This window comes from Podarcis erhardii (genome assembly GCF_964252035.2).
Source record: "Podarcis erhardii genome assembly, chromosome: 3".
Lineage (NCBI taxonomy): Eukaryota > Metazoa > Chordata > Lepidosauria > Squamata > Lacertidae > Podarcis > Podarcis erhardii.
The window spans coordinates 54,177,623-54,191,740 of record NC_138507.1 but is presented as its reverse complement, the minus strand read 5'-3'; the positions used below and the strand labels follow the sequence as shown (position 1 = coordinate 54,191,740).

Genomic DNA, 14,118 nt, shown 5'->3' with positions numbered 1-14,118 from the left:
CCTGCATGACACAAAAGGCAAATAGCGCTATTATTATTAATAGTATTACCATCAATCACAATTTAGTAGCACTTTCAATGTATCAAGAGCTTCATAATCTTTTATTTTATTTATTGCAATATAAGATGAGGTATGTAATTATCCCTAACATAGATGAAGAACCAAGGTCGAGGGAATAGACTCAAGGCCATTCAGTAAAATTAATGGATGAGTAGGAACCACACTGTCTCCTTATTCATGCCCTCTGTACCTTAAATCATTAAGATTCTTGTAACAGATCAACAACATAAAAACTTTTTTAAATGGTTTCCTTTTAATTTTACTGTCACTATATAGGGGCATATGTACTGTGTCATGGTTTAGATCCCCATGTTGGGCAAAAGATTTGTGCATTGCCGGGAGTTGAACTAGGTGACCCTTGAGGTCCCAAATCTACAATTCTATTATTCTGATTAGTGCTTATTTGTGCTTGCAAGTATGGTCAACGCAACATTCCATACTGGGTGACGACTGTTGCTCAGAGGAAGTGCATCAGCTTCGCATGCACAAAGGCCTAAATTTAATCCTTCATCTCTCCTGGTATGCCTGGGAGAAACTCCTTCCTGACTCCCAGGAGAGCTACTGCTGGTCAGTGTGGACAATACTGAGCTAAATGGGCTAAGGGTCTATCTTGATAGAAGCTTCCTGTGTTCCTAATGAAGAACATTGTTTTTCTGCTCATACTTCAAATTAATGATGGCAACTTCTTGGCAATCCACCAGGGAATTGTGATGCACAAATTCCATCGAAATGAAAAGTCCAGGGTTCTTTCCAGCAGTGGCCCTCTGCTGGCAAAAGGCTTCCATCAGCATAATGGAAGGAAGGTGGTTCTCTCCCCTCTCCCCTCTCCCCTCCCCAGTTTCTCATTTTTATCCATACCCCACAATCCTCTGGAGCAGATTTGTTGACCTGCCGGGAGAAGGGGAATGGCGAAAATCACCTCTCCTCCTGTTCTGCTGATGGAACACTCTACTGGATCAGAGTGCCTTCCGTCCCCAAAGGGACCCCATAGATACTTCGTTTCTAGTTAATTGCCATACAGCTTCTCTAATAGAATTTCCTGGTGGATTGTGCACCCAGTGAAGGTGAATATATTGACAGATTTAATAACGATCAAGAGGAAAAACAATGGGATATTTTTCTTGGTGAAGATTAGTACAACTATAAATGTAGCAGTGATCGACAAAAACAAAGAAAATGGGAAACACATTAATTTGTACTGGGGGTTATCATTTCTGGCCAAATAAATGTTTGTGAGCTGAAACATGGGTTTTCAGCTAAAGGAGCTAAGGAGATATGTATGTAAAATACATAAATCCGATGCATATCCAAACACGTATGGAAGCACAACTGAACACAGACACCACCAACATGCATTGCATTGTTTTAAGTGGGATGTGCTTTGGAATGTGCATTTTTAGGCACTTTTGAAAGCTCATACCTAGAACAAACTTAGTTGGTCTCTAAGGTGCTACTAGGCTATTTTTAATTTTTTAATTTTTTTTAAAATTAAAATTATTTCGACTGAATAAGACCAACACGGCTACCTACCTAAGTTTAGTATTGTCACAGAATTCTGCTGTACTTATATCTGAATGCATGCACAGATCATAAAGTTATGATGTTTTGTATTTATTATAGGTGGGGCTGGGATTACATGGAACCTGGATATTTAGCATCCTTACCTCATACTTTCCTTTCTTCTCCAAGGGTTCGGACTCCGTCTCTGTAGGCACCATAGCAGGGTCCCCTTGAAGCTCCTCTAAGATGAGGACAGTCTCCCAGTTACTATAGTGATGGGCTGAGAAAATATCTGAGTGCATGCTGTCCCCAAAGTAAACAACCTGAAAGTGAAGCAGCAAGACAGTTGCATTCTGCATGCAGTGAAAAGGCACAATGAAGCACAGAAGAGTTCCAAAACAGCCAAATAAAAGGCATTGAAGTGCAATAGATATTTCTCTCCACCCTGCTCCCATTCCCACCCCACAGTAGATTGTTATAATGTGGCTTCTACATGGTACAGGAGAGTTTGGCAATGGCTACTGGCATTTCTGGAGCTTCAGGCAGAGGGAAATTAGTCACTAAATTAGGATAAGGGAAGCTTATATGTGAAATTTTATTGGAAAAACAAGTCACATCAATCCCAGGTTTTCCTCTTTACATGCCCAGGTGGGCTTTGTAGAGATTTTATGCAATTAAAGTCCCAGAAAAATATAGAATAAAGAACAAACACTGTTAATTGTCATATCATGCTACCAGCTAATCTTGCAGATGGTCAGCATACAGTCTGAAAGGCAATTTTCTTTGGCCCACCAAAGTTTAAAGGTTTGGTATAAAACATTCCCCAGTTTCACTCATAAGAAAAAAAAAGCCAAGCTTGTTTTCAAAGGTTATTTAAGTTGAATGTCACACATGTCTCTGGGTTGTTTTTTACCTGGCCACAAATATTGCTGTATTGCTAGTTAGCACTACATTATCTGCCTGATAATCAATGGCAGAGTCAAGATGTATGGTAAAATTTTCTTTTTGTCTCCTGCTCCTGCTCATATATTACACTGCTACCACTGTTGTAAGTTATCAACTCTGCTGCCTCCGAAAAGTTGATCAGTTGCACTAATACCCTGAATTCAGGCTGAAGTTGAGAAAGCAGCTGCACAAAACGATGGCCTGTTATTTTACTTAATCTTTGTTTGTCTAAATACCTTTGGTTCTAGTTTGCCAGTCATCTTCTTCAGCAACTCATACAAATGGGTTGCATTACCTTGGGAGTACCAGCCAGGTTTGTCCAAGGATAAGAGGGCCTCTTGTTCCTCGTCATTCTCTGAAGGAACAAAGCAAATTTACCCCTTTTAGCAAAGACACAATGAAACCAACCACTCTTCTGGAACAATTGCTACAAAGAAACATCGACCAGGCATAGCTTTGGGACTGTTACTGAGTGATTTATACATCGTAACCAACACAATGCCTTTCCTCATTGCTTCCCGTTGTTGGGAGTCACCAACAACCACTGAAGGATGAAGGTGAGGCGAGGGGAGGGGAGCGGCCCACCCCCAGGTATCATCCCGGGAGGGTGAAACCGTGGCTGCCCCTGCCCCCCAGGACACTTGGTGCTTGCCACACACCCCCGGGACGCTCACCACTCACACCCTGGGACATGCGCCGCTTGCTGCACACCCCTCCAACTTGTGCCATGCCCCCTGGGGCACGTGCCAGCCACTCCCCTGGATGTATGCCACTCCCAGTGCCAGAGCAGGTAGCTCCGCCACTGCCCACAACCTCAACAACTTGGCCAATTGTGCAATTTATCTCAGAGAGACCCTTTGTTCTGCTTGAGCCATTGCCTTTTTAAAAATTCTTCATTGAAAACAAAATAAGGACTGCTGTATGATGATATTTTCCCAAAATGTAAATGGCTCATGCAGAAGCTTGTGATATTACATGAAGATTGGTCAGTGAAGGAACCAGCAGTTTTTCTTTCTTTCTTTCTTTCTTTTTTGAAAGAGGATAAACTCTACATGGTAGTTATTTGTATTTTGTCCTTTACGAAACATCATGCAAGAGGTTAGTACTGGGTTACAGCAAGTGCACACGCAAAGAGAAAAAGATGAAAGCCAATAGCACGTCTGGGACTATTGCCAGGTTGGAGCAATGGAAGGACTAGCTAAGTTGTAGCAGGTTCATGTTCAATTAGTCAAAGCAGTGGCAAAATGGACTAGAGGGAAAGGACTGACAAGATTGGGGGGGGGGAGAGAAGGGCAGAATGGGAAGGCAGCAGGGCAATCAGAGAGCCTGGAGGGCAGATGTGCAGACTAACAGGCAGACACAGCTATGGAGGGAGACCCATGGAGCCACGTCAGGAGGAACTAAAAGATTGGCTGGAGGGGAAGAATCAAGTAGCAGCCTACTAGGACAATAAGGGCCCTTCTTCCTCCATGCTGCAGCTTCACATAGCTCAACCCAAAGGGGCACTAGGTTTAAACAATGCATTAATAGAGAATTATCACTCAGATGTTATCTGCTCATTATAATGACAAAATTATTAGGTAGGCCACTCTGTGGAGCTAACAGATACACATGAATACAAAACAAGACTAGAAACCATTCATGTTAAGAATGCTTCCAAACACTTTATTTTTTCAGGTAACAATGCTGCAAGCTGCAACTTGCCGTGAGTGGCAGCCTCATTTTTGTATTGTGTATCTTACAATATAAGTCTGTAGGTGGATGCTCTCCCAAGAGCACATCCATAGAACAGGCCTGAGATGTGTCAGATATGGAGCCAAGAATAACAGGGGTTTGAAGCTATTTGGCAGATGAGGGATCTGTGCAGGTTCTATAAATTGCACAGTTGTACTCTAGGTGGGGAATCATGTGTTCTGCTTTTGTCAGACTACTTCCTATGCTTCTGGCTTAGCAATACAAACGCTAAACTAAAAGCACAAATTCAGGCTGCAATCATATACACACTTGCCTAGAAGTAAGTCTCAAGGAATTAACTGGGAGAAATTTCTGCATATACATATGTAGGAATGCACTATCAAGTTCTTATTCACACAAAGTATACCCTGGCACAGAATCCATTCCACCAGGCAATAGGTAGATGATCTCCCTTCTAGTCTTAACAATCTGCTTCACAAGCACTTTCACATTTACACTGTGTACAAGGAAGAAAAAATGAAATGGTTTCAATTCCCTTCAGGGGCATGCCAGGTTTCCAACATGTGGTCTGTGTTAATGCTTTCACAAGAGTGGCCAAAAGTGGGTTCAACTAAGAATTCATTTACACAGTAGCTTCTTTTTTTTAATGATAAAAGATTAGTTGTAGACAAAATATTTATTTGAGATGTTTCATAACTTGGACAAAAAAAAAGGAAATTCAAAGTTAGAACAGATGCTTTATTGTCTTTTATTCATGCAGAAAGACTCTTTTCCTTTTGTGCTTTTTCGCATTAGCAAATCATCAGTAATACGGACAAAGAAAGTTGTGTTATTCTTAACTCATCATTTCTTGGTTTATTTCTTAGTTTGGTTCAAAAGCATTGGTTCCTTCTGATGGTTCTTCTTTGTTCTATTAATATAATTCTATTTTAAAACACTTTGTTGTAGGAAACAACAAAGTTCAACAAAGTTAATAAGAAAGACAATTGTTGCCTTGCTATTGTTATTTTGTTGAAAAGGGCTGCCAAACACACACTTTAAGATAGCAGAGCAGACAGTTAAACCTCATATTTCAAAAGGATGGCATGTCCATAAAAATAGAATGTTATTATATGCAGTTTCTTCAAAGGTTTTATAATAAAACAATTCCTTAAAATGCTGATTTGTCCTCCTGCCCATGTCAAATCACAGTGACCATCTGTAAAAGCCCGCAGTTATATTCATTAGTTTCTATACAACCTAGGACTTTTAGAATACTGGTACCAGAAACTTTTGACTGCTCTCATGTGCAAATCTTGTAGATAAAAAACTTATATTTCAAAAATAGAATTAAAGATGCCCATGCACTGGTAAACTAATACCTGCATGCACACGCATAACAGCCTTTATGTTTTCTGGCCTGCAGACACACCTTCTTCTTCTTCCTCTTCTTCCTCTTCTTCTTCTTCTGGATGGTGGTTAATGGATTGAGGCTAATGGACTGAGGTTGAATCCTGCCAAGACAGAAGTACTGTTCTTGGGGGGAAAGGGGGCGGGCTGGTGTGGAGGACTCTCTGGTCCTGAATGGGATAACTGTGCCCCTGAAGGAGCAGGTGTGCAGCCTGGGAATCATTTTGGACTCCAGGGCAGCTGTCTACCAGCTCCATCTGGTACGCAGGCTGAGACCCTACCTGCCCGCACACTGTCTTGCCAGAGTGGTGCATGCTCTAGTTATCTCTCACTTGGACTACTGCAATGCACTCTATGTGGGGCTACCTTTGAAGATGACCCGGAAACTACAATTAATCCAGAATGCGGCAGCTAGACTGTTGACTGGGAGCGGCCGCCGAGATCACATAACGTTTCCAAGCACAATTCAAAGTGTTGGTGCTGACCTATAAAGCCCTAAATGGCCTCGGCCCAGTATACCTGAAGGAGCGTCTCCACCTGCATCATTCTGCCCGGACACTGAGGTCCAGCACCGAGGACCTTCTAGTGTTTCACTCACTGCGAGAAGCAAAGCTACAGGGAACCAGGCAGAGGGCCTTCTCGGTAGTGGTGCTTGTGGAATGCTCTCCCATCAGATGTCAAAGCGATAAACAACTACCTGACATTTAGAAGACATCTGAAGGCAGCCCTGTTTAGGGAAGTTTTTAATGTGTGACATTTTAATGTATTTTAATTTTTGTTGGAAGCCGCCCAGAGTGGCTGGGGAAACCCAGCCAGATGGGCAGGGTACAAATAATAAATTATTTTATTTTATTTTATTTTAGTTTTTTATTTATTTTTTTTATTTATTAGATTTATATACCATCCTTCATCATAACATCTCAGTGCGTTTCACATTATAAAATACAGGATAAAAACATGAAAATAAATAAAATGAAACGATGCAGCAAAACAATAACCTCCCCTTCCCACAGACACATTTAAAAGGCTGTAGAATATTAATCAGCCAAAGGCCTAGTGGAAGAGGAACATTTCCAAGTGAAATGCCCAAAGAAATACAGCAATATATAGCAGTCCTATAATATGTAGCAAACAGTTGTTTCTTCTTCTTCTTCTTCTTCTTCTTCTTCTTCTTCTTCTTCTTCTTCCTCCTCCTCCTCCTCCTCCTCCTCCTCCTCCTCCTCCACCTCCTCCTCCTCCTCAGTATTTTGTGCAAGTCTGGTATGTTTAAAAAACTTGTATTTCGAAAGAATAAAAACTTTTTTTAAAAAAAGATGCATGCCCACAGGTAAACAAATACCCATGCACATGCCCACAACAGACATCTGGTTAACAGAATGCATGGTGCACAGGGAAGCAGCATTTGAGGGGTGGGGGCAGCACACAGCCCAAATACATGCCATCAAGCACCACCTACTAGAGTGGCTAGGAAACATGAGGGAACCAGGCAGAGGGCCTTCTCGGTAGTGGCGCCCTCCCTGTGGAATGCCCTCCCACCAGATGTCAAAGAGAACAACAACAACTACCAGACTTTTAGAAGACATCTGAAGGCAGCCCTGTTTAGGGATGCTTTTAATGTTTGATGTATCATAGTATTTTAATATTCTTTTGGAAGCCGCCCAGAGTGGCTGGGGAGGCCCAGCCAGATGGGCGGGGTATAAATAATAAATTATTATTATTATTATTATTATTATTATTATTATTATTATTATTAAATTTCAGAGGCCTAAAACTGAAATAGCTCAAGTTTCTACAAACGAGCACAAGCTGGTACCCGGAAAAAGCTACCCATGAATGTACTGACAAATTTGCGTGGGCACATCCGCAGGGGAGAAAGGCAGAAAGAGAAAACTATTTTGTGTAAACTTTGTGGCCCTGTGCAGACATAATGCTTAATATAATGCCTACCTTCTTTAACTATGGTTAACACTGTGTATGAATGCAAAAACAAGGGTTGTAGAACCTTGTGGCCTTCCAGACTAGACAGCAATTCACATCATCCCTGACCATTGGCAGTGCTGGATAGGGCTGATAAGAGTTGGGAATCAAACAGTATCTGGAGGGCCACAGGTTCCACATCCCATACCGAAACGAAGCTCCAAGTGTGGCTGTCAATGAAGATGTGAAACTGAATGGATTTGAGTAACTTCCTCTTTTCACATAGCTTGGATGACTAATTGAATATGACAGTTGAATCTAGAACAGGTAACTCGGCTCTCCAGATGTTTTGGGACTACAATTCCCATCATCCCTGACCACTAGTCCTGTTAGCTAGGGATGATGGGAGTTGTAGTCCCAAAACAGCTGGAGGTCCGAGTTTGAGGATGCCTGATCTAGAATAAGGGTTGAATCATGAGTACACTGGGTCTACTCTAAGCATTATTAAGCCTGGATCCAACCTAATGGTTTGAATATCACTCAATTTAGCTACCTTGCTTTGCAAAATGAATTCTTTCTCACATTTTACAAACTTATTTTAGTCTGAACTATTATTATTATTATTAATTCTTTAGCAGCTCACAAACCACACTAAACCAGTCCAACACAGGAGCATGGATCTAGCCTTTAGTTCCCAGATATAGTCAGTCTACACACTACAGGTTAACTGTGGGTTCAGTCAAAATCAGTTTGGCGTTGTTCCTCAGTAGACTAGTATAGAAGACAACCACTGTGAGTTATAGGCAACAGTTTAACCTTTCCTAATCCCTATACTTAGATCATTGCCGAAATATGATGCTCTGTCTTACGGGTTACATTAATCACCAGAAAGTCTTAGAACTAATTATAACATGCTTAAAATAACTGTCTTGATATTAACGGTAATAAAAAGCAGAATGTGTTTCCTGTGAAAAACAGTTTATTTTAAGGACTAACCCTAGTAAAAAAAACAACCCAACAACCTGAGCTTCTTTTTTTTAAAGAACACACAAATGAACAGTGAAGCTTTTAATGAAAACCAGCATGCATAGCTGCATGGAAACTATGTCTAAAGGAAGCTTTTTGGCAGTTGCTGCCAAGCTTGAATCTGCAAGGAATGTAGTACGCAAAACCCTTCATTTTTAGTTCTCTCATTAATTGCTCCAAGTCTCGTTTCACAAATCCCACTACTAGCTGTAAAAATGATGTAATTGTGTTTTAGGAACTATGTCAGATCATCTAATATTTACAGTAAACTGCAATAAGGAAAGCAGGGGGGAAGACTTGCTTCTTTAAAAAAAAAAAAAAAGGAGTTCCCAAATGCTATCAAATTTTGTCCTCATAATTTTATTTTATTTTTTAGTGAAAGAATGTGTCCTCACTATCACCTCACATACTATTTTTTCCATATCCATTAGGGTTTTTAAAAACAACAACAGCAACATAAATACTCATTTCCTGCCGTACTTCTATAATAAGCAGTTTGGGCTGACTGGCAAATCTTTAGCATATTTTTCAGCATACTACTAAATCTGTTCATTTTGACACAACATTCCCATTGCCAACTACTTTGGTAGGAAGTAGATGATGTCATTAGCTACCTTCCCAGTCACGTAACTATTCTGCGCGCAGACACACACGCCAAGGATTTGCTAAGGATCGTATCACATACGGCAGAGCAACAAACCTAGGTTTGCTCTATGTATATATTTGGGGCAAGTGATACATTATGCTAAATGCATGGATACATTTAAAGTGTATTGAAAACAAAACAAAGGCAAAACAGCAGGCATGGGAATCAAGTATCAAGACTGCAGTGCAAGTGTGTGTGTGGGGGGTAAACTCTCCTCATGCTATGTTTTTATGGCCATACAAAAATTTCATCCCCCAAACCAGCTATTTCCCATGGCCCTATTAATAATTTCCTTCAATAGCAAATAGAATTCTGGAAAGGGTTTTTTAAAATTGGGCTTATGGCATGGGGGAAAGGAATAAACTGCTTTCCACAGAGCCCTGATCTGATTTCCCGTGCAATAGAGATAAGAGAGATAGATAAATAGATGAGAGATAGATAGGTAGATAGGTAGATAGGTAGATAGGTAGATAGGTAGATAGGTAGATAGGTAGATAGGTAGATAGGTAGATAGATAGAGATATAGATATAGATTATAGATACAGATACAGATATAGATATAGATATTGCCCTAGGGTACTAAAAGGTTTGAAAGTGTTATGTGTATGTGGCACTAGAATTGGAGCTCCTGAAGAGTTCACATTCATTCATTAACATAGTACACTTTGTTACTAACATTAATGTAATCTGATTTCTAAACAAATCCTGAAATTTATTAAAATGGATATTTGATAGTGCAGCATCTTCAGCTGGGAAGTCCATTATTTCCGCAGTGGAACGTTTATTTTAGGTGCATTTGGCCAGATGCACTGAAAACCTTTTCAACCCTCAACAAAAGGAATATTATGTCTGTCTACTCTCTGGAGGAAGCAGCACTGGTTTCCTTTGAAATGGATTTTGCATAGCTTCCATATCGCTTTAATGCCAAATGCAGCATTTAATATCAAAGCAGAGCAGATGGACAGGTTCCCTGTGTCTTCACGGTGGAAGCTTTGCCCAGTACTTTCAGTGTTTAGATTTCTGAATGGGGATCTTAGGCCCTGAATATAATACAAAAATGTAAAGCAGCTGCCTTTTCAAGTTCTACAGATGGATACTCAGTGACCCACCCAGAGGTCAGTTTTCCTTATTACTTTGGAGGTTGACAAACAATACTCCACCAGAATTATATGGCTTCTAATTTTAAAAACCAATTATTTGTTACTAAGCATAGGAACTTACATCTTCAAGATTGCTTTTTAACATCAAACAATTTATGGCCTTTTAAACTGTGTGTGTGTGTGTGTGTGTGTGTGTGTGTGTGTGTGTGAAGGGTTATTGTTTTTGTTTGTTACTATGTTATGTATGTTTGTGTTTTCATATTTTAAACAGCCCTGTGATCCTTGGACAAAGGGCAGTATAAAAAATTAATAACTAAATAAATAGCAAAATAAAAATAAGCTGGAACAAAATGAAGCTAAAAAGAGTCCATTGTGCAATAGAATATGGAAGGCTGGCAAATGATGAGAGTAAATTCCTCATCCTCTGAAAAGAAAAGTACTAGAACAGAGACCAGAAAAATTGAAAAGGGGCTTTATCAGCAAGCTCAGTTCCCTACACACCCTGTACACTTTATCCACAACATACTCCCTTGCAGATGCTTCTCAGCCTTGCAAATCCTGGGAATATGCTGGTGGCTAGAAAAAGCCCAGCCTGCTACTGGAAATGTCCTAATTGCCTTCATTTGTCCCTCTCCCAGCTTTCCCAGGGGGCTCAATGGGTTGTGCCTAGGAGCCAACTTCCCTCCTGAGCCCTGAGTCTACCCATTGATTCCTGCACCTGCAACTCATTTGCTTCTGTGATGCTGTGGCTGCTTCTCACTCCTCCCTGGCCTATCTGTGTTGCCCTCATTGCCAGGCTCAACAGTGACATCACTCCTGTCCAAGTTCAATGCTGTCACATTTTTTCACCCACCACTCTTACCCCAATCAGCTTGGTTCACTCACAGCCCTCTCATGTCAAGATATCTGAGGTGGCCAGGGCACTCTCTAGTGCTGGGGTAGGCAACCTAAGGCCCGTGGGCCAGATGAGGCCCAATTGCCTTCTCAAGGGTGGTCTGGGAATCAGCATGTTTTTGCATGAGTAGAATGTGTCCTTTTATTTAAAATGCATCTCTGGGTTTTATTTGTGGGGCATAGGAATTCGTTCTCTCCCCCCCCCATGGTCCGGCCCACCACATGGTCTGAGGAACGGTGGACTGGCCCACGGCTGAAAAAGGTTGCTGACCCCTGTGCGTACTTGTGGCTGATGCAGGAATCCTCCAGCTCTACAGCAGCACCCCAGTCTCAGCAGTGTTAATACTGCATGGATTTCCACGCTGCTGCAGAGGAGTAGCCCTAAGCAAATGGTCAGAGGCTACTCATGACTATCGTCCTACATGGTTGTTAGAGTCATCTGGTAATTCCAACAGACAGAAATTCGCCATGCAGCAACATGTGCAAGCTCCTCCCTTGTCATGGTCCGATCACTTCCTGTGCTATTGTGCAAAAATAGGGCTGCACTGCTACAGTGCAGAGGATCAGGCCTGGAATGACTGCTCCAAATTCCCAGCATTTTCTATGTGTTCAGATTACTTAAAGCATGCCAATAAAATTCCTGAGAATGACTGCCTTAAAGGTTTTCAATAAATAAACAGTAACTTTTTTCTAGTTAAACCTAACCAATCTTTGCATTAATCTAACTAAGTGAATTCAAGTCCCTGACAGAATGATTTATATAATTAATGCATTGACACTAAGAGCTCAAGTGCTGCAGTAAAGCTTCTTTTCAATATCAAGACAAGACATCGATAAGCTACTGCTGCTCTACTTTGATCTAGGGTCTATGGGTTGCAGATGGTTTGTGTCAGCATCGCCCTTGAGCCAGTGTACCAACTGGACTCATGCACTACAGCCCCGACTGGGCTAGGCGAGCTGGGTAGCACTGCCAGAGACCTCCTTTCCCACAGGAACAGGTCACAGTGCTGTGGACTCACAGCTTGGAGCTGAGAGCACCGGATTCACTGTCTCAATAATACAGTCGTTGCGCAGCAGCGTTTTGCAGAGTCTTGCAGAGTATAAACCACTCGGAGAGCAGCTCTGTAGAGTATCTTCCTTTTATTCTGTAACTACAACTATGATACAAAACTATATACAGAGCTAAATATTCTGAGCATAAATCAATGCTACTTTGAGTGCCTGCAGCTGCTCTTAGCAGCAACCTTATCTCTAAACACGATCTCTTGCACTCACTCTCTCTCCAACACACTGACTGACTCTCTCTCACACAGACTGATTCACTCACTTGACTAATTAAGTAGAGAGCAGTACATTGCTCCTCCTCTCTGTAGAATCAGCAGAGACCTCAGGAGATTCTTGGGTATGGGAGGGGTGAAATCTCCCGAGGATATTTACTCACCCACACTAATCACTCTCCAAAATACAATTTTGGATTGGACAAAGTAGTCATTCAGGAATGCTACACACAAAATGAATTCCTTCACAGATATTGCCATGTTTGACATTTGCAAGTATGCTTTATATCCCTTATCATATGTGCATATATTCTTTTTTCTGTGGAAACCCACAGCCAACTTTTCCAACCATGCTGAAAAGTTGACAGGCAAGCAGGTATGCAGGAATGGGAGATCTGAGAGCTATAAATAATTGCATAGCATTTTCCTTTCCTAAACGTTTATGAACAGTAGCTGTGCTTTTATTCATGAGTATTGCATAATGCCATCAATGGTAGTTTTTGTTTTTTTCACTTCAGAGAAGCCATTATTTTTTCAGCCATTAACATACTACAGATTACAATGCTCCATGTGTCTGTAATGATAGAAATTAACTGAATAAATTTCGTATTTATATTTGTTCAGAATGTCTCTATAGTACAACAGTTCCACCAAAATGTGCAGAGAAAACCAGCTTCTTCTACCATAGTTCTCCAATACATACTATTCTAAACATATTAGTTAGCCTTAGATATGTATAATACTGCTAAGTTTTGTATAATGTGCTTTAAATGCTATATTTAACCTTCTGGAACAGAACTAGTTTTCTAATGTAATTCCTGGAATGACTAAGTGGAAAGCCTTTTCTAATGGATTCTTAACTTCATTGTCTTCTGGTTTTAATTTTATCAACTTGAGTGTTCACTATTATGCTACATTTCATATTTGTACATCACCTCTGGTAGTTTATAGAAAAATGATTAACAGAAATTACTCATCAGTCAATAAGTCAGAAATAAATATGCCTGATTTCACTGTATACAAGTTTGTGCAAAATACAGATACAATTTCCTACATAGCAATGATATCCATGTAAGAAGTGTGAAGGAGCTTTAATACCACATGGAAGACTCTGTAAATTATGATGGCCCTATCTTATGAATAATCAGTTAAATATGATGAAGAATCAACTTAGAGAGAAAAAAATATTGGTACTTTGAGGGGGAAAGCACAAGGCCAAGTGCATCAGAATTTACGCTAATCCTATACTGGTGACCAACTCTACAAGGAAAAACTGATGAAACAAGTTACAGATAGGTAGCCGTGTTGGTCTGCCATAGTCAAAACAAAACAAATTCCTTCCAGTAGCACCTTAAAGACCAACTAAGTCAGTTCTTGGTATGAGCTTTCGTGTGCATGCACACGAAAGCTCATACCAAGAACTGACTTAGTTGGTCTTTAAGGTGCTACTGGAAGGAATTTGTTTTGTTTTGATGAAACAAGTGTCAAACATGAAAATGAACTGTCATGCATTCTGAGGTTTTTGACCTTTAGCATTTGCTTCCTGAATCTAAACAAAAGTAAAAGAAGAAATCTGAGGCGTCTTTTGGAAGCACTGAGTCCAGTGTCCAACTTAATGAATTTAAGCAACAGTTCCAATTCTGACGTCTAGTTATCCAACACTTGAAAT

At 40.6% G+C, this 14,118-nt stretch overlaps 1 protein-coding gene across 1 annotated transcript in view; it reads right to left on the bottom strand.

Moving 5' to 3' along the window:
- Positions 1 to 14,118, bottom strand: part of LOC309339079 (dermatan-sulfate epimerase) — a 145,950-nt gene that overhangs the window by 61,067 nt on the left and 70,765 nt on the right. Inside the window, exons 9-10 of the mRNA XM_081856941.1 lie at positions 2,742 to 2,860; positions 1,725 to 1,883 (exon numbers count right to left, since the gene is read on the bottom strand). Coding sequence (XP_081713067.1) covers positions 1,725 to 1,883; positions 2,742 to 2,860 — 278 coding nt within the window. The remainder of the gene's footprint in view (positions 1 to 1,724; positions 1,884 to 2,741; positions 2,861 to 14,118) is intronic.